At 42.1% G+C, this 27,967-nt stretch overlaps 1 protein-coding gene across 4 annotated transcripts; it reads left to right on the top strand.

Annotated features, from left to right (window-relative positions):
• The first annotated feature begins 14 nt into the window (after window positions 1–14).
• Window positions 15–27,967, top strand: cad (carbamoyl-phosphate synthetase 2, aspartate transcarbamylase, and dihydroorotase). Of its 4 annotated transcripts, XM_066704810.1 has the most exons (45): window positions 15–565; window positions 2,315–2,451; window positions 2,735–2,864; window positions 3,343–3,485; window positions 3,604–3,745; window positions 4,127–4,298; window positions 7,996–8,181; window positions 8,448–8,557; window positions 8,833–8,975; window positions 9,236–9,367; window positions 9,673–9,906; window positions 10,148–10,369; window positions 10,636–10,824; window positions 11,137–11,261; window positions 11,500–11,633; window positions 11,871–11,983; window positions 12,154–12,404; window positions 12,793–13,039; window positions 13,362–13,460; window positions 13,651–13,875; window positions 14,034–14,216; window positions 14,330–14,548; window positions 14,757–14,924; window positions 15,216–15,398; window positions 15,650–15,754; window positions 16,023–16,265; window positions 17,497–17,578; window positions 17,686–17,852; window positions 18,210–18,374; window positions 18,562–18,693; window positions 18,948–19,149; window positions 19,391–19,581; window positions 19,717–19,857; window positions 19,948–20,043; window positions 20,434–20,587; window positions 20,931–20,978; window positions 22,097–22,141; window positions 22,674–22,840; window positions 22,964–23,038; window positions 23,209–23,421; window positions 23,799–23,924; window positions 24,167–24,322; window positions 25,655–25,756; window positions 26,148–26,242; window positions 26,563–27,967. In XM_066704810.1, the coding sequence occupies exons 1-45, from the start codon at window positions 472–474 to the stop codon at window positions 26,660–26,662; spliced, it is 6,786 nt and encodes a 2,261-aa protein (XP_066560907.1). In that variant the 5' UTR covers window positions 15–471; the 3' UTR covers window positions 26,663–27,967. The 4 variants fall into 4 exon arrangements, with proteins under 4 accessions (XP_066560907.1, XP_066560925.1, XP_066560917.1 ...); XM_066704828.1 differs by lacking the exon at window positions 20,931–20,978; XM_066704820.1 differs by lacking the exon at window positions 22,097–22,141.

Below are 27,967 nucleotides of genomic sequence, written 5' to 3'. Positions count from 1 at the left end.
ACAAAAACGTACCTTTGTTGACCCACACATGAGCGCAGAGGACACGTGTTGGTCCTGTATTTACATCAGGCACCGCCGCGCTGCTCCCTCCTCTCCAGTGACGCTGACGCTGCACACGCAGGCTGTAGGCACAGGGCTGGCGGCGGCTGGCACACTGTGGACGGTAGCATCATCTCCAAAGGAAACTTTTTTTGGAGCACAAAACTTCTTTCTTTCTTTCTGTTCAGAACCGGTGTTTTTAATACCTGGGTGTATTTTTTGTCTTTGCATTCGAGCCGCTTGCAGGAGAGCAGTGTATCCCTGTCCCAGCTCAGCAGTGACCGCTGTGCGTTTCACGTGGAGTGCGCATTTCGGTGCGGGCTTAGGCCGGATACTAGACTGGCTGAGACCGCTCATCTGAAGTCATTCATATTGCCGAATCGCGGTTTCATATTTGAAGAATAACTAAATTACACACGCCACTATATTACAATGACAATTAAAATGGCTTCTCTCGTTTTAGAAGACGGCACAGTTTTTAAAGGCCGCCTTTTTGGAGCTGTAACTTCAGTTTCTGGTGAAGTTGGTAAGTCTATATGCATTTCCCCAAGGGGGGCGAATTTTTGTTTTAAATCAGTGATGAAATCATAAATAATTGTTAGACTTTTGAAATTGCATTGATGTGTAAAATAGTGTAGCCTGCATTTAACATGTGATTGAATGGACCCAAACTGTAGCTGAAATGAAAGCTTTTTTACTGCATTCCAGATGCTGTAAATGTGCAAAATGAATGTGAATGTGTATAGGTGTTGCAGTGCTGGGACAGTAGTTGCACCTCGCACTCAGATTGGGATTTTCGCGCTTTATATTTCAGTCTACGTTGAGATGTAGTTTGCCCGTGTCGACTTGACATCCAGTCGGCTGCAGGAATGGAGACGTTGCGTTTTTGTAGCACACATTGCCGCAGTTGTGCGCTAATCCGCGCTGCTCCACCACTGGAATCGGTGGAATTGTGCAGATCTGTGCAGAACTGCCGACATCTGCGCTACAAAATCGCGACCACAGTAATGCATAGACATCTGGCTGCATTTTAAGTAACTAAGTAGCCAATGTAATGCAGTTGAAAGATAACCGCAACTGCTTGTGAATTTGAATAGATACCAGAAATGTTTTAACACAGACTCTTTATGGCGAAGCTGGATGATTGCCTTGATATTGCCAAATAGAAATACTTGACAAAGTCCCATGTCCAAATAGGAGCAACTTGGAAGACATAGTCTGATATCTCTCATTCGTGTTTGTATTTACTTAACACTAGGAATGTTCTGGCTGCTGAGCTCACAGTTATAAAGTCCTGATCTCTGGACAAACTAACTTAGATAGTTAATTAGATATTTTTTATTTGAAGAGTTACGAAATTTAATGAAAGCAAATATTTATTCTGCTTCTAATAGGAATGATTGCAGCAACACAGTATAGTTCCTTTCCTCAACTTATCTTTGATTTCAAAATTGATGTTGGTGTACTATGACCGGCTGTGGGGTAACTGTTGGTGTTTCAATCAATCCATCAATCCATCAATCAAACAAACAACAAGTCCCTATGTTGAAAGACAGACAGTGGATAATAGATGTGAACTCCAGAGCTGTTCAGTCTGGGTTGTGCCTGCAGCTTAGATAGATGAGTGAGAGATTCGGATGAATTATGTCAATGTGGCAGAAGTAAGGAAAAAGAGAGCCCACTGGGACACAGTTTCTACAGTTGTGTAGTGCTGATTTGTACAAGCCTGTTACAGTTGGAAATGTGAGCTGTCTGCAGAGTACTAAACACAAATACATAACTAAAAGGATGGCAAGGCATTGTACAGGAAAAAAGGTTTTCTTGCGTGATCCCTGCAAAAATCTTTTGTGTTACTCTGTAATGACCTTGCTGTTATGCTAATAATGCAAAAAGAAGAATTCTGTTTTGACTCTTAAAGCAATACAGTATTCTAGGAAGTCTGGAGAACACTTGTCATTTTCCATTGTATTTATTTGATTGAACTTCCAGATTTTCATTTCTCAGTAAATAAGTTTTGTATTCTTTCCAACTACAAATGAATGTAGGCTCACTTGGCAGAAAGATAAATGATCAAATTGAGATTTCTGTGTGTGATTTCTGTACTGTCAGTTCATAGCAGCCATGTGCTGACCTAAGTAACAGCCAGTAAGCAAAGGTCATAGCTTTGGTCAGCACCAGCTCCATACACTACCACAAGAGTTTTGGGTCTGTTTCATACATTTATTCTCGTGGTTTGATCGTCCTTTTGATTCAGTCTTTATCTTTCTTTCCCCAGTGTTCCAGACAGGCATGGTAGGCTACCCGGAAGCTTTGACAGATCCCTCTTACAAGTCTCAGATACTCACTTTGACATACCCACTGGTCGGCAACTATGGCATACCCAAGGATGAAGAGGAATTTGGCCTTAGCAAGGTGTGTGGGGGAATGTACACTAACAAAAAAACAAAAAAAAAAGTGGAAACAAATCATGAACAGGCCTAACTTGTTCCCATTCCAATGAGATATGGGACTGAAAACAAACTTTAAATGGGGCTGATAAAAATATGAAAATGAAATTATACTGTGACTTTATTCAGGTATGCAATTCCTTGTTTGTCTGGTACAATCTTAGTCGGCATACCCATGCTACACTGGTATCTTTTGGGTCAGATTGTTTTCTTATTTGTATTTATTTGCATTTATGTTTTCTCCTCAGTGGTTTGAATCTTCTAAAATCCATGCCGCTGCTCTCATTGTTGGGGAGGTGTCCCGCAATCCCAGTCACTGGAGCTCCGCTCTGTCTCTGGACCAGTGGCTGACAGAACAAGGGATTCCAGGACTGGAAGGTATATTTGTATAGGAAATGCACTCTGGGCGAATTCCTATACATTTACACACTAAGCTATTATAATGCTGTCAGCTTCCAGTGAGACAAAAGATGCATTGCTGACACTAGAACCTCAACAGATGGGACTTCGGATACTGAGTCTAGAACAGAAACACATTGACGCTGGGTTTTTGTTGTATTATTTAAGAGAAAATTGTGGCGTTCTGAAACCAACATATCGTTATATATTACCTTGTGGTTGCTTTTAGTTTCTTAAAGTTGTTGCCAGTTTCCTAAATTAAAAAAGCCGGACTAAATTTGAGGCGGCCCAGGGCCGGCCTAATAAGTGTGAACGGGGTCTAAATCTGCCCTGAAGGTTTAAGGCTTAATTTAGGTGGCAATGCTAGGACTTCTGTAATAAAACCAATAGGTGTAATTGCCCAGGGTGATGCCATCAATGGCTTGTGAAGATGTGTGCTTCCTGTGTTCCTGTGCAGGTGTGGACACCAGGTGCCTGACCAAGAAGATCCGTGAGAAGGGAACCATGCTGGCGAAGCTGGTGGTGGAGGGGACCTCGCAGGACAGCATTCCATTTGACAACCCTGACAAGAGGAACCTTGTCAAAGAGGTTTCCATGAAGGTACTTACAACATGCCTTCATCTGTATTCTTTTTTTGTTTTATTTTTTAACTGTGGTGGCTTCAGTTGCTAAAAACCTGTTGTTCATATTTGTGTTGTTTTTGTTCGCTTGCTAACAGGAGCCCAAAGTGTTCAACCCTAATGGCAGTGTGAGGATAACGGCTGTGGACTGTGGCATCAAGTACAATCAGATCCGTTGCCTCTGCCAAAGAGGGGCCTGTGTGACTGTGGTGCCCTGGGACTACCCACTGGACAGCAAAGGCCAGTGAATCAGTGACTAGTCCTTCTTGGATTGTTCTGTGTTAACTTTATTTTGCTATTGCAAGTGTTGTACAGAAATGTGGGTTTGAAAGAGCAGGCTGCTTTCAGTGTGAGATGCTCAGCCTCTGGACACAGATGTTTACTTTGAAATCCGAGGATTTACTTAGCCGACATGAATGTTTAATTTGATTTGCATTAAAAACATAGAGGCAGATTATGAGACAAAAATAATATGCAGAATACACACAGTGGGATGTTAAACAAAGATAATCGCAATTGTATGAATTGCATTATTTTCGGAAATCCAAAATTAATTATTCAAGTCATGCCCTTGTCTTCTCTTGTGGTTTAATGTCAGAATTGTTCCCCCTGTCCCTGCAGACTTTGATGGGTTGTTTATCAGCAATGGCCCCGGAGATCCAAAATTCTGTAAAGAGACCATCGAGAATGTTAAGAAGATTGTGATGGAGGAGAATCCCAAGCCTGTGTTCGGCATCTGCTTGGGACACCAGCTCCTTTCTCTGGTCATTGGAGCCAAGACCTACAAGATGAAGTGAGTAGAACTTCTGCTGTCCTTTACTCAGAGGAGCTGAAGTCTGAATCTTTGATCTATGCATATGACTGAGGGGAAGCATGAATGGACCATAGCGTTTACAATCAAAACTAAATACACACATCTCCTGTAATGTATGCTGTGTTATGAAATGTATAGGGGCAACAGACCCAATACACAAATACAGCTGTTCACTGTGTGTTTAAAAAAAAAAAAAAAAAAAAAAAAGTGCAGGTCTTTGTCTGCTGAAATACTTTAGATTTTTCTCTTTGCTTGATTTGTTTTCTTGATTCTCTTACTGGACGCAGACAAATCCTTGGTTGCCTGTGCTCCTGTATGTCTTTTTTAATAGTTAAGGCCCCTTTGTCTCAGGGAGCTATGGAAGTAAGCAGCCGTGTGTTAAATCCCTTCCAATGCTTACCACAGCACTTCTGTTTCTAGATATTGGATTTGCTGAGGTGCTGAAAGGGCTAGTTTGTTTTACTTTGAGTCCTGGGATAGTTACTTTGCTTATTTTCACTCAAGGCCAGAGATCAGAGCAGATTGCTCTCATCTGAGTGGAATTCTTGGCAGCACAGAGTGCCTATGTTTAGGGTTTCAATTGATAAGGGGCATCTGGTGACAATAATTACAGCATTTTCTAATCGGACCTGCGAAAAGCCAGTTTCAATCATCCAATGCTGTAAATCAGAGAGAGACTGATGCTGCTTATGAGGTATAGCAGTTTGCAGGACAATGGAAGTAATAGTTCAAAAGGGTAGATACTAGGGCTGCACAATTAATCGAATATTGATCTCGATTACGATTTTGGCTTCCCACAATTAAATGAACATGATCGACTGCGATATAGCCGTTTAAAATGCGTGCTCCGCTCATAGAAAACTCTGCAGCATATCAAATCAAGTGCTTCATAAACTTACAGCCAGCCACGAGGGGGCGATTTGGCTGCGCGCGCACCCTCCAGCGACAGCCTGTGCAGCAATTGCGGCTGCAGCCTGGCTGTTGCGGCTGCAGTCCAGAGTAGAAGAGTAATATACAACAGATGTAGTGACCTGAGGGGTGTACTACGAAGCGAGGTAACTGGCTTATCCAGGTAAGTTCAGGAGTAACTTTGCGAGGTTGGGTGTAACTTCCCGGTTAACCCGCACTAAGAGAGGTGGATCAGTTTTACCCGAGGTCTGCTGTCATGCAATATACGCGCATCTCTACACTGCTCCGAGCAGGGCATGTTCGTGGTTAACTCGGTGTTACCCTATATAAGCACCGCCTCTCCGCCCACAGTCTTGTCGGGACCCAATCAACATTGGGCACGGGTTGTGAGAGGCTCACTCCGCAGGGCGAGGGTGTGTAGAGACCGGGCAACTCCTCTAGCTCACCCCGATGATCCTCTCTATGAAAGACAGCAATTCTCATCCGAGGGAATTCAGTGTCTTTGCTGGCTTCTATGGCCAGACGTCCCCCATGTCACTCGCCACAGTGATGCCCTCGCTGTTGAACAGGCAGCTGTGCAGTATTTTGCAGCGGACACTTCATGTATCCCATCGGCGATGCTGCACCTCTGAGCAGCAATACTGTCTGCCGTGCAGCTCGCAAGGTGGCACTTGCTCTCACTGAACTGCTGGATGCATTTGTTGTGTTCCCTGGCCATTTAAGCCTTCTAAAGATCAAAGATAAAAATACTTGTTCTATTTTAATAAGCATAGGCTGGGCCTATATACAAACATCCCGAGGGTGATTGGTGCAATTGACTGTATGCATATCCCCATTAGAGCACCCCTGGGAGAACATGAGAGGGATTATGTGAATAGGAAGTCATTTCACAGCATCAGTGTTCAGGTATTTGATCTGACATGAAGGCTAGCCTACATTTATTTTGTCCTTAAAACTTCTACTTATATTCAAGACAATTAAAGACACATTAGGTGGTGAACCACGACCAAGAGTGGATTCCCGAAATATGCATGAATCATGCCCTCCTGCAGTTTTCACTATCTCTGTCTTTTTCTGTTTGCTGTGAACACATGAATAGGCTATTATAAGTGTATCCTACACACCACATCTGTACTGTGTATTAATGATGAGCATTATTAATACACACCACTTGATAGAGTATTTTTATATTTCATCCGGACTTGTTGCGGTGCGCTTTCCACTGGGGCTGCAGCTGAAATGATTGTTAGAATGAAGTTATTCTTAACACAATACCATTAAATTCATACAGGTAGCCCTACAGCCCAGGTGCTTTAGTAGATCTTAATTCATTACCAGTGAGTAGCAGGTCAATTTCAGAGATGTAGCCCATGTGTAGGCTATGATTGAATTATCCTAATTGTTTTCACATATTTATATAGACTATTTTACGTGTCCTTACATCTCAATCATATTACAAATAAAAGAAGAATCCGTAAGACAAAATAGAGAACATATGATAAGAACACTGTTCTTACGAATTAACTCTGTCGGCAATGCGCTGCCAATGGGCCTCCCTGGCTTTGTTGGCCGCCACGGTGTTAGATTGAGCCGCTAACCTTTCTTTAAACCCTCATATCTGACATTATCAGCTTCATTATTCTGGGGACAGTCCAGCGCGCAGACACTGAGCATGCACTGCAGACGCGCCCCTTTCACCGGAACGCGCACTAACTCCAGTTAACACCGAGTCAACTAACCGACATCTTAATCACCGTCGTAGTACTGGTTAACACCAGTTTAGGCAATCAGTTTGTCAACCCTGACTTTCCTTGATAACCCCGAGTTAACTCTGAGTAGGTTAAACTCCCTTCGTAGTACACCCCTCTGCTTCGCTCATCACTCAAGCCAGAAAATGTTGACAGGCTGGTGTTTCTTGCCAAAAACCTGTAAACACTATGTTATTGCCTTTTCTGCATAGACCTGAATTGTTTTCATTTGGTTGCATTCTGTGATGGCATATTTATTTTTAGTTAGCCTATATTTTGTGTACAATTTTATTTATATTTCGCTGCTAGGAGATGATGCACAAGGACCAGTCTTAATTTGATGTACAACATGGAAGTGAAAGCAATGGTCCGTTTATTTAAATGTGAAAGTGCAATAAAAATATCTTGTCCCTAAAATCAATGAATAATCGTGCTAAATAATTGTCATCTCAATATTGATCAAAATAATCGTGATTATCATTTTGGCCATAATCGTGCAGCCCTAGTAGATACCAACAATTACCCCCAACAAACTGGTGAGAGTTTTCACATTTAAAAGCATTCTGGTCACAAGGGCAGTCAGTGTGTAGACACTGTCATGTAATGCTTTCAAAGGTCCAGTGGGTGTCTGTATTACCAAGGGAAAGATTGAGTGAGGAAGTCCTGTTAGAAAACACTGCTTTCAGTGTGGGTTTTTTGCCACAAATAAATACTCTACACTGGAATATCCTCTTGAGCCAGTTCTTGTTCTTTTTGCTTATTTTTACAAAATACGCTAAATCTATAACAAGCAAGTTGAAATTTGCCATGAATATTGAATTGACTAAGAAGGCACAGAGTGCATGCTAACATTAAAAGAAAATGTGTTTATTATTTACACTGAGCCTGATTACATTCTGGACTTGTGACTATCTAAATCATGGCAGGTGGTTCTAGACTCGGCAAGGGACAGAGGTCAAATGTCAGTCTAAGCCACTGAAATCGCCACCTCTTCATGCTTTTTTGTTCTTTTTCCTCAGGTACGGAAACCGCGGCCACAACCAGCCGTGTATCCACAAGGACACGCAGCGCTGCTTCATCACGTCTCAGAACCACGGCTTTGCAGTGGACCCCCACACTCTGCCGCCGGATTGGTCTGTACTCTTCACCAATGCCAACGACCACACCAGTGAGGGCATCGTTCACAACTCCAAACCCTTTTTCAGGTAGAGGGGTCTCCGCCCACTGAGCCTCTCTTCAGCACATCAGTTGGGTTTAGACCCAGGGTTCTCCACTGTTGCTTATGGAAGAATAGAGTTCATTACAGAAAGATCAATGGATATATAACCCAGTGTGTAATAGTGGAAGAGAAAGCTATAGAAAATAGCATCGAAGTATAAAAAAAAAGCATTTTCTTTTCCCGTTATCCAATATTTTTAATTTTGGTTGGTTAAAAGCTAACTGGAAATGTTTTCTTCCACCCCCCATGAAGTGTTCAGTTCCATCCAGAGCACATGGCTGGCCCAACAGACCTGGTCAGCTTGTTTGATATTTTTTTGGACTCTGTCCTGAACTTCAAACAAGGCAACAGTGGCAGTTCAGGTAAGATGTGGAATACAAAGGTTTTTAAACCTCTAATACATTTCTTCAGGGTCATTGTACATGCTGTATTATTGAATGACAGTAAATTGTATCTGTTGCTATATACAATCATTTTGAATATATATACCATTTGTTTGGAGTCCAGTATCACTTTCTAGATTAGTTATTTCGTTTCCTGGAAGAGTTATCAGGGTTTGGCTGGCTGGGTATTCAGCTTTTTTAAGGCACATTCTGGATCATCCTGACGTTGAACTGTACCTTTTTGTCCCACCCAGTTAAACAGAAGATCACAGAACATCTGACCTACCCCATGGCCCCCAAACCAGAAGACATTGTCCGGCCCCGCAAGGTCCTTATTCTGGGCTCAGGGGGCTTGTCCATTGGGCAGGCGGGAGAGTTTGATTACTCTGGCTCTCAGGTATGGTTTTCATCTTCAAGCAGGATATGATGTCTAAAATTAGTGCCACAGTCCTGCAAGTTTCATAAGTGTAATTAAAACCATCAATCCATAGATACCTAACACAAAAAAAATGTGTGAAAGATAACCTATAGCCAACTGAAATGCTGTCCTTTTAATGCTCAGTTGACTGTTTTCTTGTCAGGAACAACATTTTGGAGATGGCCACTCTGCCTCACAGTGACTGCAGCAATAACAAAGTTTCCTCTCTTTCCTTTTAGGCAATAAAGGCTTTGAAAGAGGAGAGCATTCAGACAGTTCTGATCAACCCCAACATCGCCACAGTACAGACGTCGAAGGGGCTGGCAGACAAGGTGTATTTTCTGCCCCTGACGCTGGAATATGTCACGCAGGTAAGGGATACCCAACAGACAAGCATCAGAGGGGGAAGAAATAAACCAAATTAAAGTTTATTTACTATTGATTACTGGAAAGGAAAGCACCCTTGAAGGTATTTAGATGGAATGTTCTAATGTTCTCTTGTATTACTGTTGTGAGTATTTGTGCTATCCTTATTAATAATAGTAATGTTTATCTACATTTGTACCCTTTTCTTGGTTTGTCTTAATGTGTGAAGCCCTTTGTGGCAACTTGTTGCAAAGGGCGCTATACTATATAAACATTGATTGATAATGGGCTAACAAAATGTCTCTTGAAGGTTGTAAAAAATGAACGCCCTGATGGGATCTTATTGGCCTTCGGAGGCCAGACAGCCCTGAACTGTGGCGTGGAGCTGATGAAGAGCGGTGTGCTGGACAAGTACAAGGTGAAGGTCTTGGGCACACCGGTGTCCTCCATCGAGATGACTGAGGACAGGAAGGTCTTTGTGGAGAAGATGGAGGAGATTAATGAGCATGTGGCGCCCAGTGAGGCTGCACACACTCTGGAGCAGGTGAGGAGCCAGGCCAGGTTTAAAGCGCTTCTTTGTTTATAGTTTATTCTGTGACTCAATACATTAAATTACTGTGTGAAGGAGCTGAAATGAATCTTTAACACTAAATGTTTGATGGGAATGTGCTCTAACCCCAGTCTACCTCGGTGTCTAATGATGATCTGACAGTTCTACCACAGACTCTGGCACAACCGAGGCGGGTCCAGTGGGCAGTCTTCATTGTGGTTTTGTTCTTTGTTAGGCTGTGTTAGCGGCAGAGAGGCTGGGCTTTCCAGTCCTGGTTCGAGCTGCCTTCGCCCTGGGGGGACTGGGCTCCGGCTTCGCAAACAACAAGGAGGAGCTGATGGCTCTGGTCACACAGGCCTTTGCCCACACGTCCCAGGTCCTCATCGACAAGTCTCTCAAGGGCTGGAAGGAGATTGAGTACGAGGTGGTCAGGGATGCTTATGACAATTGTGTCACGGTATGCCTTTCTGAACTTTACTGCACTTTGTATTTATTTTAATTAATTTATTTATTTATTGGCAGATGCCTTTTATCCAGAGTGATTAACAACATATAAGAGTGAGATCTATAGTATTCTGAAGGTCCTATTGATATTACTTTGCTTTTTGGGTCACTCCTACCCTAGTAACTGTAAGTTGCTTTGAAGAAACAAAGCAGAATATGCAGAAACATCATATTGTTAGTCCCCACTAATGGCTTTTGTTTTGTTCTCTGTTGTTGCAGGTGTGTAACATGGAGAATGTTGATCCCTTAGGTATCCACACTGGAGAATCTATTGTAGTGGCTCCCAGCCAGACACTCAATGACTACGAGTACAACATGCTGAGAAACACAGCCATCAAGGTCATTCGCCACCTCGGTATCGTGGGAGAGTGTAACATCCAGTACGCACTGAACCCGGAGTCAGAGCAGGTACACTTTCCAAATATGTGGCCGAGCTGTGATGCACACTCATGTTCGCGATATGACAAAAGTTAAAAATAAGAACTAAGTCTATCCCCTAGGAATCCTTGCCATAGTCACAGTAAATTTCAGGTACTTACTATTATGTGCACAGGAATATTGGGCAAATAACCACCTGGAAGCCACCCTTCCCTCTTTAAAAAGTAAATCAAAATGAATAGTGGCATTTGCAAGGATGTCACAAAATATATATGGTCTTTTAGACTGTTATGTTCTCAGTTTTATTGTTTTTTTTTTTTTTTTAATGTTTTTCTGTTGCAGTATTACATTATTGAAGTGAATGCCCGTCTGTCCAGAAGCTCAGCCTTGGCGAGCAAAGCGACCGGATACCCCCTGGCATACGTGGCGGCAAAGCTTGGTCTGGGCATCCCGCTACCAGAGCTCAAGTGAGTGAGAATATATATGGAAGAACTAACACTTTCTATTCCAAAATTTGCTTGTTTTTATTTTGTGAATTCCCCAAATTTTTGAAATCGCTGCATTTTTGGCATTCTTTGTATATAATTCTTTATGCTCCTGGTTTTATGTGTAATGCAGCATCCAAAATGAAAAGAAATGCTAGTTGTGAGAATAAACACATTTTTTTGGATTGATGCTCAGTGGACTGGATGTAACCTTTTTCAGGAACTCAGTCACCAACTCCACTACAGCCAACTTCGAGCCCAGTCTGGATTACTGTGTGGTGAAAGTCCCCCGTTGGGACCTGAGCAAGTTCCTGAGGGTCAGCACCAAGATCGGCAGCTCCATGAAGAGTGTTGGTAAGACTGGTCTCTGACATTCTTAAGATGCAGATACTTCGGGGAAACTTATTCACCACGTGTACTGCAAACTCTTCTGCACTGGACCTCCCATTTACTAGGTTTAAATTGCTAAAGTCCATGTGGTTTTATGCTGGTAACCACATTTTATTTAACTGCTCTGCATAAATCTTTGACCCAAGCTTTTCTGTCTCTCTTACACAATCTTACACATTGTTCTGTTGTTCTTTTGTCAAGGGGAGGTGATGGCCATAGGTCGTTGTTTTGAAGAGGCCTTCCAGAAAGCTTTGAGAATGGTGGATGAAAACTGTGTAGGGTTCGATTACACCATCAAACCAGCCTCCGATGAGGTAACGGTCTCTTATCTGGTTGAAGTTATTTCTTTATACAAGCTGGACATTTCTATCCATCTCCTTTACTCAGTGATGTACATACCCAGACGAGGATTGTGCTTTTGTGTTTGTGGAGGTTGTAGACTGTAGAAAGCCAGTTCACATCTCCCCACTCCTCTCCTACCCAGGAGCTGCAGACCCCTACAGATAAGCGCATCTTTGTTCTGGCCGCCGCCATGAAAGATGGCTACTCGGTGGATCGATTGTATGAGCTGACGAAGATTGACCGCTGGTTCCTGTACAAGATGAAGAACATAATCGATCAAAGTAATGTGCTAGAGTCCTACCAGCAGGGCGAGAAGGTCATGCCCACCGAGGTCCTGAGGACAGCCAAGCAGCTGGGCTTCTCTGACAAGCAGATCGCTATGGCGGTACAGAGGTAAATGTGCTGTTTGTCATCTCCGTATGGAATCTCAGGGGGCTTTCTGGCTAAAAAGAGGCCGACACTCATGTCCTTTGTTGTAGTTGTTAAATGTAGGTTTTCCATTGTAAGGGTTTCCTCCTTTGATATTCAGTCTCATAACATGCCGTAGAACAGTATTGAAGACAAGTCTAGTCATTTAAAGCAACCTGACCAGTCTAATCTTTTTAGACTGCTAAGCCTGATCTCTCTGTGACAGCTTGTTGGGCAAAACACTGTAGCAGGTTTAGATCAGTCGGTTACAGCAGTCAAAGCATTCGCCAAGGTTTAGTTTAAACTGCTTAAACTGTATTGAGCTCCCCTCACAAAACTAGGCCTTAGTTTGTCTTAACATGTTCCTTTTCAGCACTGAGCTGGCTGTCAGGAAGCTGCGTCATGACTGGAAGATCCTCCCAGTGGTGAAACAGATCGACACAGTGGCGGCAGAGTGGCCAGCCCAGACTAACTACCTGTACCTGACCTACAATGGCACGGAGAGCGACCTGAGCTTCGTCGAGCCACACGTCATGGTGATCGGCTCGGGGGTGTATCGTATTGGCAGCAGCGTGGAGTTTGATTGGTGTGCCGTGGGCTGCATCATGGAGCTGCGCAAGGTTAGCCCCTAACAGACACATTGTCAAAACAATGCTGTAGCTACATTGGAACTTCACCGCTTGTTGAGTTACAGCCTGGTGAAAGTATTGCCAAAGACCAAATAGATTTATTGTATATTGAACACCTCAGCCTTTAATGGTCAGTATTAATATTTGTCTTAATTGACTGGCAATACTGGTTTTACATTAATTTCTTTATAATCTGCTGCTCTAACAATTATTCTATGTAGGCATCAAGGTTGGCGATTTTGAAAGTGTTTTAATCTTCAAATTACAAATGTACTTGGTTCTGTGCCTAACACGCTTAATGCATCTCTTTCAGATGGGCTACAAAACAATCATGGTGAATTACAACCCAGAGACTGTCAGTACAGACTATGACATGTGTGACCGGCTCTACTTTGATGAAATTTCTTTTGAGGTAAAACATAAACTTTACATTTCTGTCACAAGAGATTCATGAGGTACCATTGATACTAAACATAAATGCATTTTAACAATGGCCCACTATATTGTTCTCCATATCCTGATGAACAGTAGATAATTTATTTGTGATAGTAGGGAACTGTCTTCTCAAGAGTCTAACCTGTTTGTATGCTTTCCTCTCCCAGGTGGTGATGGATATTTATGAGATGGAGAATCCTGAGGGAGTGGTCTTGTCTATGGGAGGGCAACTTCCCAACAACATTGCCATGTCACTGCACAGGCAGCAGTGCCGGATCCTGGGCACCTCGCCAGAGTTCATCGACTCTGCGGAGAACCGGTTTAAATTCTCCAGGATGCTGGATACCATCGGGATCAGCCAGCCGCTGTGGAAGGAGCTCTCGGAAATGGAGGTAGGACAGCTGCTCTGCAAGTCAGAAAACTGTATTTGTCATGAAAAGTCTTTATGAACATTTGATTTTTTATAATATTTTGTGTGTGGAAGCATTGCATCTCCAAAGTATGATTCGTAATGACTGGTTTGCTTGCACCTGTCCTCCTCTCCCTCCAGTCTGCCAAGGGGTTCTGTGAGACGGTGGGTTACCCCTGTCTTGTTCGCCCCTCTTACGTCCTGAGCGGAGCTGCCATGAACGTGGCCTACTCTGACAGTGACTTGGAGAAGTACCTCAACAGTGCTGTAGCCGTATCCAAGGAACATCCTGTGGTCATCTCCAAATTCATTCAGGAAGCCAAGGTGAAGGGCTTGTAGGGTTTTCTTCCTGTCCATCTTCTATCTGAATGGAGTTCCAGTTCCTAAAGGACTAGCTCTTTGACTGAGATGCTGTTTTTGTGGTTTTTGTTGAGTAGGAGATTGATGTGGACGCAGTGGCGTGCGACGGTGTTGTTATTGCCATAGCGATCTCCGAGCACGTGGAGAACGCTGGCGTTCACTCCGGAGACGCCACCCTGGTCACCCCAGCACAGGACATCAACCAGAAGACCATGGAGCGCATCAAGGCTATAGTGCATGCCATTGGTCAGGAGCTACAGGTCACAGGGCCCTTCAACCTGCAGCTCATTGCCAAGGTGAGAATGGACATTGTCTCCCTCTCAACAGGGAGCTGAGGAGACACCAAGACTAGTTTAATCTCTCATTTCATGGTGTTCCCTTATACGAACATTGTCGAATAGGGTGTACTAATTCATAACAGTAAGGACTTTTTATATTACCAGTGAGTTAATAAACACCATTGATGTGACAACCGATGTACTGGATGTCTGTACTGTCCTGCAGGACGACCAGCTGAAGGTGATCGAGTGCAACGTGAGGGTGTCACGCTCCTTCCCCTTCGTATCCAAGACCCTCGGAGTGGACTTGGTAGCCCTGGCGACCCAGGTCATCATGGGGGAGGAGGTGGAGCCTGTGGGGCTGATGAGAGGAAAAGGGATAGTTGGGGTCAAGGTAAGGATGAGCTTCTACTCAGTTGTTTATTGCAAGTTATCAAATATGCTGCATTTAAATTGACACTAGGTTTCCTTTACAAACTTTCTAATCTTCTTTATATTGCTCGAGTTTGTCTTCCTGAGTCAAGAATGTTTGTTACCTCGAACAAGTTTAACATGTTTTTAGTTTTTGTTGAATTGCACATTTTATGCCATTTTGTTCTTGAGACATGTTGAAAATTGGTATCGGGTGCAATGTGAAACTGCCATATTGTCTTCAGCTGCCTCAAAGTTTCTTTCACTGGTCCAGGTTCCTCAGTTCTCCTTCTCACGGCTGGCTGGAGCCGACGTTGTGCTGGGGGTGGAAATGACCAGTACAGGGGAGGTTGCCTGCTTTGGGGAGAACCGATATGAGGCATACCTCAAAGCCATGCTGAGCACTGGCTTCAAGATCCCTAAGAAGAACATCCTATTGTCCATTGGCAGCTACAAGGTAACTAAAACAGACCATTCCAGGGCTGTAACAGTGGTTTTATTTACTCGCTAACCTTTAGTGTGCTGTGTGCTGTTTCATATATATTAAAGCATTTGAGTGGCATCATTTGTTTGTTTGTTTGTATCACTAAGGTATATGCTTCATATGGTTTACATGCAGTTGGAAATTCATTGTGATTTTGAATTGATGAAATGAAATTAAAGGGGTCAATACAAGCTTTTTAAATGTATTGGGTTTGTTTGTCTCAGAACAAGAGTGAACTGCTGCAAACAGTGCAAGCTCTGGAGAGTCTTGGATACAACCTGTATGCCAGTTTGGGAACAGCTGATTACTACACTGAACATGGCGTTAAGGTAAGTCATAGATTCAACACTGTTAAATTTGAGCTGGGGCTTTTCAAAACACATACCAACCTTTGCACATGTATAAGCCTTTAGACCAAGCCTGGATTTTGACCGTATGACAGAGGACATATAGAGAGGACTTATAGCTCTATTGCATTTAATGTAATTTTCTAAGACATGGAAATAGTATTTAGTTTGTAGTGGCGGCCTGTGTTCAGTGTCAAGTGACTGTCCCCTAATACTGTGCTGCTGCCCCCTTTGTGTGTTTGTTGCCCAGGTTATGGCAGTGGACTGGCCCTTCGAAGAGGAGAGCGACTGCCCCACCAAAGAGAAGCAGAGGAACATCATGGACTACCTGGAGGAGAACCACTTCGACATGGTCATCAACCTGTCCATGAGGAATTCTGGGGGCCGCCGCCTCTCATCCTTCGTCACCAAGGGTTACCGCACCCGTCGCCTGGCCATTGACTACTCTGTCCCTCTTATCATCGACATCAAGTGCACCAAGCTCTTTGTGCAGGTGAGGAGAGAGGGACCCACACCCCCATGAAAATTGAGAGGGGTGTTTTTGTGTGTAGAGAACACTACCCCACTGCAACTCCTCTCTCTCCTGTTTTCCTCTAGCAAGAGTTTAATGGAACCTTCAAATCAGTGTTTCTAGCCTTTACTACTTTTGATAGCTCTCATTGTTTTTATACCTGAATGTCTTCTCCATTGCTTAATTTAAATGTAAGGGGAAATATGATGTAAAACAAGCAGTTGTTTCTTGGGCCTGACAGATAATATTGGAGCACCGATATTTGCCTTTTACAGAAATATCTGTATCGGCACACATTCCACCGATAATGCACTGCTAATTATTCTTAAACTGTTGGCTAAATATTTTTTTCAAATTACCATTAAAATCCCTCGTCAGACTTAAGACAATGAATAAATAGATGTTTATTTGGTTTTACTTTAGTTATTATAATTATTTACCATTATTTTTTTAACAGTTATGGCACTTTAGTCTTTGCTGGAAGCTTCAGGTGTCACAGACACTACTGAGTGCCATGGTGAAACAAACACACCCATAGAGAAACACAGGGTTGATAAACCAATAAACATGTTTTACTAAAACTCTCATAACCAATAGAAAGTATTTTTGAAATTTAAGTATCCATGGTTTTGAATAATAATAATAATAATAATATTATATTTATAAAACTTTCAAATCCTACATCGTGTTTTGGCTATGATTCGTATTGCAATATGTTTAACATACGTATTAAATCAGTTACACTTTCAAGGTCATTTTTAAATGTTTTTTAAAACAAATGAGCTATGCTGTGCTGAGCAGGACTGTGAACCTGAGTGAATCTGACGCGTGTAAAATATTTGTGTATTTTTCCTTTATTCTCCCTTATTCTAACTTGTTTAATTTACTTTTACAATGTTTGATTTGTTGTTGTTGTTATTTATGATGAAAATTAATGTTAAGTTTATTATATAAAATGTAAAAATATAAAAATCCTGCCGTCAGTGTAAATTTGACACAAATTTTCTCTGACAGGGAGAGATTTGATTGATCCATGCTAGAAAATGTCTGTTTTGCATGCTAACAAAAAATAATGCAAATATCGGCAGATGTATTGGTAATCGGGGAAATTTAGCATCTGAATTATCGGTATCGAATCGGACACAAAAAATCTGTATCGGTCGGGCTCTAGTTGTTTCCCTGGACCACTAAAGATGCATTTTGGACTTTGCAGGCACTGCGACAGATAGGAGAAGCCCCTCCGGTGAAAACGCACGTGGATTGTATGACATCGCAAAAACTCATCCGCCTGCCAGGTCAGCGCTCTCCTACAGTGCTTTTGCACTGCCTTGTTATAAGATTTATTTAAAGGTCATTTATGTATCTAAAAGGATTCTCTAAGCTGCTCATCTTCCTCTCTCAGGACTGATTGATGTCCATGTGCACCTGCGTGAACCGGGGGCCACACACAAGGAGGACTTCTCCTCTGGCACTGCAGCTGCCCTGGCAGGGGGGGTCACCCTGGTGTGCGCCATGCCCAACACTGACCCTGCCGTCATAGACCCCAGCTCACTTGCTACGGTTCAGAAGGTAATTGACCCAGGAGGAAATCATATAATTCACACCGATGGGAGTGGAATATACCATGAGCTAGAGAAGTGTGTGGCATGAATGGATTATTACAGGGAGACGAGAGACTGTTGACCAGTGCTTCTCAACCCTGATCCTGGGGACCTACTGGTCCAGCTAATCTGTTATTTATTTATTTTAAATGGTGGGGTAATTTTTTTTCAAAACTTATGTATGCTAAACAATTTAAAAAGTAACATGACCAGGGTTGAAAACCACTGCGGTAGATGGTGAACCCATCTTGGTGGTCAGTGTCTGAGCCTCCTTTCTCCTTCCTTTTTCTTTCTGTTCCTGTTACCCGTCTCTGTGCTGTATCAGCTGGCCAAGGCTGGGTGCCGCTGCGATTATGCGCTTTTCCTCGGAGCATCCTCAGAAAATGCCACTCTTCTGTCTTCAGTGGCGAATGCTGCTGCCGGCTTGAAGATGTACTTGAACGACACTTATTCCACACTGAAGATGGACAACGTCTCTCTCTGGATGGAGGTTTGTAAAACATATGGGAGGAAAAAACGATAAAATTAACTGTTGTTTTAAAGATTACCTGTTTGACAGTTTCCTGTTTGCAGCTGTCTAATAGCCTCTTGGCACAGCCTTGTAACCTTCCATGCATTTGGCGTATTGTAAGAGTTAATAGTATTATCTTTTATATATCCCGTATTTTTCTCTTTAGCATTTCGAGAAATGGCCGAAGAACTTGCCAATTGTGGCCCACGCAGAGAGACAGACAGTGGCTGCTATCTTGATGGTGGCTCAGCTATACCAGAGGCCTGTTCATATCTGCCATGTAGCAAAGAAGGAAGAGGTAGGTGGAGATCCGCAGCTGTATCGATCCGATAAACGGAATCGAGTCTTTAACGGACAATGACACAGGAGTAGTCTAAAATACTGTATTGTTGTACTGCTTTCCAAAAGCAACCTTAACGAAACATTGTTCAGTTAAATGTTTGCACTTGGAAAATGTATGTCGTGCCAGTGGGATGCTTTTCTGACCCTTTCAGACTTAAAGAAGAGGCCCTCTGCAGTTGTGTGTGTTACAGTGTGACGTTTCCCCATCAGATCCAAATTATACGAGCAGCGAAGCAGAAGGGTATCCAGGTGACGTGCGAAGTGGCGCCACATCACCTATTTTTGTGTGAGGACAATGTGCAGGGCATCGGGCTGGGCCGGGCCCAGGTTCGCCCCATGCTGGGCAGCCGGGAGGACATGGAGGCCCTGTGGGAGAACCTGGACATCATTGACTGCTTCGCCACGGACCACGGTGAGCACACGGCTACTTAATGATGGTTTTCCATTAGGTTAAAGTAAGAAGACTTTTACAAACTGGTCTTCTGCCTTGAAGTATTAGTTTTGTGACTTGTAGTCAGTATGTGGCTCAGAGTTTTGAGCTAGAACTGAGCATTTAATTTTGTATTTAATTACGGCTTGTGGTATGGATATGTGAAGGATGGTGGATAGGCTAAAATCTGTCTCCTCATTTTGCGTCTCTCTCTTGGCTACAGCCCCTCACTCTGTGGAGGAGAAGTGCTCCGAGAAGCCGCCCCCTGGGTACCCTGGCCTGGAGACCATGCTGCCCCTGCTGCTCACTGCCGTCAGCGAGGGCAGGCTCTCCATCGACGACATCATCAAGAGGCTGTATGAAAATCCCCGCAAGATCTTCTCGCTGCCCGTCCAGGAAAACACCTACATCGAGGTACTGACCTCTGCCTCACACTGCGCACGTCAAGGAGCATAAGCCCCGTCTTCACACAGTTCAAAGTTCCTCGTCTAATTCCATCTTGAGAAAGCCAAAGGTCAGAATTGAACTCGCACGTCTGTTTTTCCTCAGGTGGACTTGGAGCAGGAGTGGAAGATACCAAGCTGCATGCAGTTTACAAAGTCCAAGTGGACCCCATTTGAGGGCATGACAGTGAAGGGCAAAGTGAGGCGAGTGGTGCTGAGAGGAGAGGTGGCTTATATCGATGGACAGGTGAGGAGGTTAATGAAACGGGCCATCCAATTTATGTGTGTTTAAGCACACCCAGTTTAATCAAAATGACCGGGTGATCTCAATCCCTAGGTGTTGGTGCCTCCAGGGTATGGGGAGGATGTCCGTACGTGGCCAATGGGGATTCCAGCTCCAGTGGCAGCCGAGCCAGTGAAGGACATGGCCAAGGTGTGAAAGGGTTAATCCTCATCAGACACTGCTTTTACAGTACTGTATTCTTTTGTAGGAGTTTACTCGTGTCAGTATGGTGTAGATCACATTAGCTGTCACAAGTGTCTGTTTATTGGTGATTCCAGGGCATAGACAGTTGAAAATAACCATGTTAGTTACCAGCTAGTGAGATTCTGTCTTCAGACGATGTTTAAAGAAATACCAACTTCCCTGGGAGGCAGTTTGAATTTCCTGTTAATCTGTCAATGTTTTCTCCACCTGTACCTCTGTTGATTTCCATGTGTGAGAGAGAGGGGTTTTGATGTCTTTGCGATGCGGTGTGGCTGTGGGCGGTATGAGCTTGCTAAACTGAGGGTGCTCGTTGTAACACTGTTGTGTTGGGCACAGACCCCGGAGCGGGCCCGGCCTGGGGTGCCGTGTGAGACGGTGCGTGCCCGCGCCCCCAGCCCTCGTAGAGCTGCCGCTGCTATCGCTGCTGGAGACGGACGCTTCATGCTGCCTCCAAGGATCCACAGGGCCTCTGACCCTGGCCTGCTTCCAGGTGAGACGGACACACTCTTCTGCTCTTTTACACAGTTCAGTACTCCCAAACAGCCAGTGCCAAAGCTTCTTGTGCACTGCATTCTTGAACCATACTTTGTTCTTGTTTGCTTGTTTGCACAGTTTTTGTGTCCTGAGGTCTATTGTACCCAATGATGTGTAAAACTCATATCTGTAATGAACCTCAACTCTGGGGCTTCAGACTATAATCATATTATCTCCATTTATGAACTAGAATATAAGATAAATTATTCCAGTCAGTCGTCAGATGTCCATACAACTGATTAGATAGTCTTGTTATATTGCAGCAAGTATGTATTAAGTTTGTACAATGTTGCCTACAGGTTCCAGGAAAAAAACTTCAAAGTCCTTTCTGGTCAGAACAGGCACTGGTAATGTTTAGTTGATCTGCCTCAATCAACCCTTTGCCTGTGTGATTTAAACAAATTTAGAGTTACCACAGAAATCATCACCTTGTGTGAATGTGAAATTATCACAAGTCTTGCCATGGTGAGATATTCAAATCCTTAAAATGTGATATGAGACGGCTGACTCACTGAGGTGAATGTGGACAAATTTTCAGACTAAGAATGTTTACTTTTTTTTTTTTTTTTTATAAAGCAAAACCAGCTTAAGTGATGTATGATTTTTGTTGTTAAAGGTTAGAAAATGAATTAAATTATGTGAAACTGTATTGTGCCATACCTTTCTCTCATCACTGGCATCTTCATTGGCATTGTAATCAATCAAGATAAATAGAGCTCTCTTAATTTGGTTTCTAGTTTGATTTAAAAACATTGTTTGAGTTTTTCATATCAACCATTTTTTCAGTGTGCTCAAGGTTCACTCTTCTGATCAGCCTTGATTTCTATTCTGTATTGGTGTGCTTCACTGGGGAGAAAAGACAACTAGGAGCTAAGATGCCAAATTCTCAATTTTTCAACCTATATCAACAGTTAAAAAACATTCTTTTGGAAAGAGAACAAATGGAATCTAGACATTTAAAAAGCAGGATCCTTACCCACTTTTCATTGATACATATACAAGCATAATGCTGAAGCTGTTCCCTTAATTTCCTTCTCTGACTTGCTGTTGTGCAGAAGAAATCCTCTGCATAGATATGAAGTTTTCCTGTTGTCATAGTTTCCTAAGGGAAAGGCTAAGAGTCGGCACCTAGTTGTTTTTAAGAGGTTAGTTTTGATAGCGGTGCAGGAACATCCTCTGTCAGCAATGGTTGCCTTTCATTTATTTTTGTATATAATCCCTGTTTGTTAGTGTCTGGTTAGTCTGTAAGATTGCAGGTGATTTTGAATACATTTTCATTTTTATTTTCCTCTAGTCTTCCAGATTAATATAAAGATATCCCAAAGAGGCTTGTCAATCCTCAACCCCTGGTGAAGCAGATATTTAATGGGAAGTCTGGGGACTTGTAGTGCAGAGCAGGCTTTGGTAGGGTTTGTAAATGTCTGTAACCAGTGTGTCCTAATCTTGCCTGCTCATGTCCAAACAGCTGAGAATGCAAAGGAGAAACCCTTGAGAGCATCAGTTGATCCAGGTTTGCAGTTTGCTTGTAACTCAATTCTCACCCAGATACTAACTTTTTCCTTTATACTGATATACATATTCAATTACCTTGCTTGCTTTTTGAGTCACAGGATCTTTTCCCCAATTAAATGCAGCTACTTGATCATAGTGTTCATTGCACACTGTCACACTGTGATGCCTGGATGAGTACTGTCCAGCACATCAGGTAACTGAATAACCATATTAGCAAGTGGTAGGGGTCCAAATACCTGCATTGTTACATAATATGAAGGGTTTTAGGTGCCCCTTAAAAAGCTTTTCTAACCACTACAAACTTTTGCTTCACTTTGTTTTGTTTGGCATTTTTTCTGGTCATTTCAGTTTGAGATTGTGTAACAGCATGGCATTCTGTTACATGAATAGAAAAGCATCAATCTGGGAACGCTGATCAGCAATGCAAGATTTCTGTTAGTTTAAATTGCTTAGTGCTGAAACTTAGCAGCTTTATTTTATATATTTTTAATATACTGTATGTCATCACTATTTATCCTCCTCCCCTGCAGACTCCCTTGCGTCTCTGGACAGCTACTCACACCCACCTCAAGTGGCTCGTATCCTGTCCCCTCAGACAGTAGTGCACCAGAATGTCTCCCACCTTCAGACGTCCCCTTTCCTGCACCCCCTTGTAGGACAGCACATCCTGTTTGCCCAGCAGTTCAGTAAGGAGCAGGTAATCCCTCATCCATGTTTACAGAATATCTTGCTATTGTACCCACATCTGACAATATACTGTGTTCTGGTACAGTGTTCTTAACCATTATGTATATGTGATTATTCCACCCCCCCATGCCAGATGTCCCACTTGTTTAATGTGGCTCATACCCTTCGCATGATGGTACAGAAGGAGAGAAGTGTGGATATTTTAAAGGTAGGAGTTTGTGAATTTTTAAATAGTCGGGTGGTTTGAAGTTCCCTCACCATAGACATTCTTCTTTTGTTGTTTTGATGTAGCATGCAGTACTTCAAGATGCACAGTCATGCTGGGTACAACGGTCTAATTTTTCTATCGGTGGGTCGGTTTGTGGTGTCACCCCACAGGGTAAAGTGATGGCCTCCATGTTCTACGAGGTGAGCACTCGGACCAGCAGCTCCTTTGCGGCAGCCATGCAGCGACTGGGTGGCTCGGTAGTCCATTTCTCTGAGTCCACCTCATCCACACAGAAAGGAGAGTCACTGGCTGATTCAGTACAGACCATGAGCTGCTACGCTGATGTTCTGGTGCTGCGCCACCCCCAGCCTGGGGCTGTCGAGGTAAGGAGGTGGGGGTTGGGTTGAGTTGTGTGCAACATCCAGCCAATGCGTTTTCATGCCTTTAAACATTCCTCTTTTTTTTCTACTGGTGTTGTAATGATGGGTTCTCAAAAAACAGGCTGAGAGAGTAAAGCCTATTTGGTCCTCCTGTTTCGTACAGCTTTTGTATAAACACTTTATTAAGCAACTTACATATGATGAAGTGAGGTACCTGTTCCTGTAAAGCTCAACCCTTTATGAACCCGTGGTGGTAGTTTACAAATCCTAATGGTCCTATAGGTTGTTAAGTAAAACCAGTGCAGCTGAGTTTGTTTATAAAGCCCAGACGTGTAGGGCTATGTTGTGTGAGTAAAAGCAGTGCTGTTTGCCCCCTGCAGACTGCAGCAAAGCACTGCCGGAAGCCTGTGATCAATGCTGGGGATGGAGTAGGGGAGCACCCCACACAGGCCCTGCTGGACATCTTCACTATCCGGGAAGAGCTGGGCACGGTCAACGGCATGACGGTAGGGTCCTTCTTCCCTCTTTTTTCAGTTTCCAGTCTGAAGATGTAACATGCCTCCTTTTATATTAGTGGCTGTCCTATGTGTTCAACAACCGAGAAAAAGTTATCTTTATTTGTCTCCAAGGTATGTAATGTGGACTATGTTTCAGACCTAGCAAACTGGAACTTTTGACATTACTTGTGTTGACATGCAAAGATGTGAGGTGCCTGGTGGAGATTGACAACTGTCTGTGCACTGTTCAGATCACCATGGTCGGGGACCTGAAGCACGGCCGCACTGTGCACTCCTTGGCCAGACTGCTGACTCAGTACAGGATCACTCTGCGCTATGTGGCCCCGAAGAACCTCCACATGCCCACTGAGATCATCAACTTTGTGGCCTCCAAGGGCATCAAGCAGGTGAGCGATCTTCCATGTGCCTGCAGTGTAAGGTTTTGATATGTAGGATAGGATTGGATCTAGGAAGTAAGTGAAGGAGTAAGACATTGGCCTCCTCTTGAAGTGAAGTGGTAACCTCATATTTTCAAGCTTTAACAGATTAAACTTCTAAAAATCTCTATCTCTACCATCTTAATATGCTTTCATAGGCCCAAATATTCGTCCACAGCACACATTCCTTGTACCTGATCTCCTTTGTAATTACAAGTGGAAAGAGGAGAGCCACTGACACTCCTGCAGAGTTTCGTTCTTTTCCTGCTTTCTGTAGCTCTTTGTGTAGAGTTTTGTTTGTGCAAATTAGTATTTAAGTGTTTAAATATTACAATGTCTAGTCAATCCTGTTGGTGCAGCTTACTATCTTGTTACTGTCCTTTTTTAGGTCTTTTTTTTAGGGACTAATTCAAAGCAGTATATCCTTGTTTCTGATACTGTTACATAATTTCTGATTTGTAAAACTGTATGAGTACATGCCAGCAACCTAATATGTTTAGTGTGCTTTTAGCTTCTTAGTGAAACTGCTTCAGATGCATAATTTGCTCAATTTAGTGCAATACAATCTAGGGTGACATTTGGGATAAGTAAAAACAAAACATGGATAAAGTTTGTATCAACTTCAAAGATGTTTTTTCTTAAATTTTCTTGCTTTTTAATGTCCCTGCCACTTTAAAAGGTTGGCTCACTATTTTATTAAAATGTAGTGAGGTGCAGTTTGAAATAAACTTTCCCAGAGCTGATGGACTGGAGAAAAAATAGGTCTGATTTAATTTGTTCAGGCAATGGTCTGTTCCTGCAATTGCCAAACTTAAAAAAATATCTCTTGGTTTTAAATGTGTATTAATCATTTATTTGTATATGTTTATATTGAATATGAAACGGCATGTTTTATGATGTATGAAAACGGCCACTGCACCCAGAGTAAAACACGCCTTGTTACATTGCATGCATATTTCAGGTTGTTTTGCTATTAATAGACAAATCCGTGTTAGAAGGGGAATGTAGTTGTCTTTGTGGCCGTGAATTACAGCTTTACAATCTTTATTAATGTCTTGGGGAATTGACCTCCTTTGGCAAATAAAGAACCTATTTCACTAAAAGAAGTGTTGACTAAGAGCTTTGTTTCACATTATCCTGTTGGCAAGTATAGACTGTTGAAGTGGATGTTAATTAATTAATTCTGAATGTTGAAATACTGTTCTGACAGAAGTTATAACCTAATAATGTAAGGTGCAGGAAATTAGAGAAAATGGTGCTTCTGGCTTTTACAACCTTTTCTTGTCCCTTTCTCTCTGACAGGAGGAATATGACAGCATAGAGGAGGCACTTCCTGATACTGATGTGCTGTACATGACCAGAATTCAGAAGGAGAGGTTTCCTTCAGAAGAAGAATACAACGCAGTAAGAATTGACTTAAAACCAGGGGAACTTCTCAATCTTTTACATTGTAAAAATAAATAAATAAAAATAATAATAAAAAAAATGCATTTAGTTTTTAGTTAAAAAATAAAAATACATGGTTAAAACCATGTTATAGCATCTGTATACTAGTGATTGTGTAACCGTATTTGAATTAGTTAAGGACAAAAAAAGTGAAACTGGAAAGTCCATAAAGCTACTGGTTTCTGATCTTCTCTTATACCTGAATTAGATTAATGTATAGATTTTTGTTACCTTTGTCGTGTGTGTACATAAATCACATTGTAAGTTAGTATTGTAAACCATGCACGTTGCCTTGGCTAAAGGTTTAGCAACTTAATAATGATTGTATTTATGGTATTTCTTCCTGCAGTGTTTTGGACAGTTTATTTTGACTCCACATATCATGACAGGAGCCAAAAGGAAGATGGTGGTAATGCACCCTTTACCTAGAGTAAATGAAATCAGGTAAGCATCTCTATAGGGAGATCACATAATTTAAAGCTTATTTTTGCTTATCCATATACCTTTTCAGCTGTTTAATAATCAAACCCTAATTTCTACGAAAAGTAAAAATGTGCTTATTTCAGTTTCTGTATTAAGTATTATTTATAGCAGTATGTATTATGTCATGTGAAGCCTCTTATAATTGAGAGGTAGGCAATAATCCTTCCTGGCAAGGTGCTCATCGGAAATACAATGTTCTCGCATTTATTTAATCAATCTTCAAAATAGCCATTGCAATGGTCGGTCTGTGTCAGTGATGGTTTCTTGTCTCCTGTGTGCAGTGTTGAGGTGGACACAGATCCCCGTGCTGCGTACTTCAGACAGGCTGAGAATGGCATGTACATCAGGATGGCTCTCCTGGCTACTGTTCTGGGAAGATGAGTCCATGATAGAGCCAAAAACTGCACCACAGATCACAGTCACGACCTGGATGTTTTTGACAAGCTGTTTTTTTCCTGCATCTAAAACTGGGATCATAACTAGCTTTTTTTTTATATATTGTTTATTTTCTTTTGTCTGTACTTTATATGTTGTAGTTATTTAAATGCACCACTAGTTGTCAATTACAATGGGATATGAGATGTTAAGCTTCTTTCCCGACATTCCCACCCAAGTGAATGTGATAAACTGGGCATAGACTGTGTAGGCCTCTCTTTTCATTAGTGTAAAATAGCTGCTAAGTTTGACGATAATATTTTTTATATTGTTGGTAGAACAACAGTTAAGTATTTATAAAATCCATGATGGGTTTGTTAAAAATAAATAAAAATCTAACATTGAGTATCGTTTCTGGGGGGATTTGCAGCTCCAGTACACCACTGTACACTGCTGGGAGTGCCCTTTTATTATGGCAGAGACCAAATCTAAACTTTGAACTACCTGTGAATTGAATAACTCAAACCTGCATCCTGTTGCTTTTTTTTATTATTTTTTTTAAGTAGACTCTGGCCTCTAAATTAAAGCATGGCTGAGTACAAGTTTCGAACTTGTGATTAGTGGGTCAAAGTCAAATGTTTGATTTGGCGTAAATCTGATGCAGATTGTTCGAAGCAGTTTCTCAGATGTGTTAAACTTGAGTATTGTGTGGGCTTTGGAATAAAGGAAAGAGTAGTTTCTGCTATGGACTTTCAGTTTTGAAGTGTATTAAATGTCTTTCACTTCTCTAGGCAGAATGACTTGTGTTGTGCTGTACAACCCCTTTACTGCTTTGTGGTGGTGTTTTTATGTGAATCCAAGGCCCACTCATCTTTGCAACCAAGACTAATTTTTTTACATTCACAATCCTTGAATTAATTGTCATTTAAAAACTTGGTTGCATTTCAACAATCTAAATTTCATTAAACTCTTAAATTAGCATTATTTAAAAACAAATTTTCTTTCAAAACCTTAACCAACTGTTAAAAATAACAATGTCCTTCAAGTAACTTCAAGCTCTAGCTTTTCCAAATGGGTTGTTAAGGGGTGGTGTGAGATCTTTTTCACATTCTCCAAGTAAGAATGTCAGAACCACTTTACTTTCATTCTCTTAGATTAGTTGTTTTTCTGATTTTAAATGATTTTAAAGCTGAAATACAGTAATTGAAATTGGGTGAAATGTCCTAACCCTGTTGTTTTTCCTTTCAAATGATTTTGGTAGATATGTTTTTTAACCATACATTTATTGAAATAAAGAATGAACTATAGTGA

The sequence above is a fragment of the Amia ocellicauda genome, chromosome 1 (assembly GCF_036373705.1).
Source record: "Amia ocellicauda isolate fAmiCal2 chromosome 1, fAmiCal2.hap1, whole genome shotgun sequence".
In the NCBI taxonomy this organism is placed as follows: domain Eukaryota; kingdom Metazoa; phylum Chordata; class Actinopteri; order Amiiformes; family Amiidae; genus Amia; species Amia ocellicauda.
This window is presented reverse-complemented; position numbering and strand designations above follow the sequence as displayed.

Bases quoted from the DNA above. Each gene is read 5' to 3' on its own strand.
- cad (XM_066704810.1), top strand. From the start codon at position 472: ATGACAATTAAAATGGCTTCTCTCGTTTTAGAAGACGGCACAGTTTTT. The intron at 3,486-3,603 runs GTACTTACAACA...GCTTGCTAACAG, and splicing joins TCAAAGAGGTTTCCATGAAG to GAGCCCAAAGTGTTCAACCC. The intron at 8,558-8,832 runs GTAAGATGTGGA...TGTCCCACCCAG, and splicing joins AGGCAACAGTGGCAGTTCAG to TTAAACAGAAGATCACAGAA.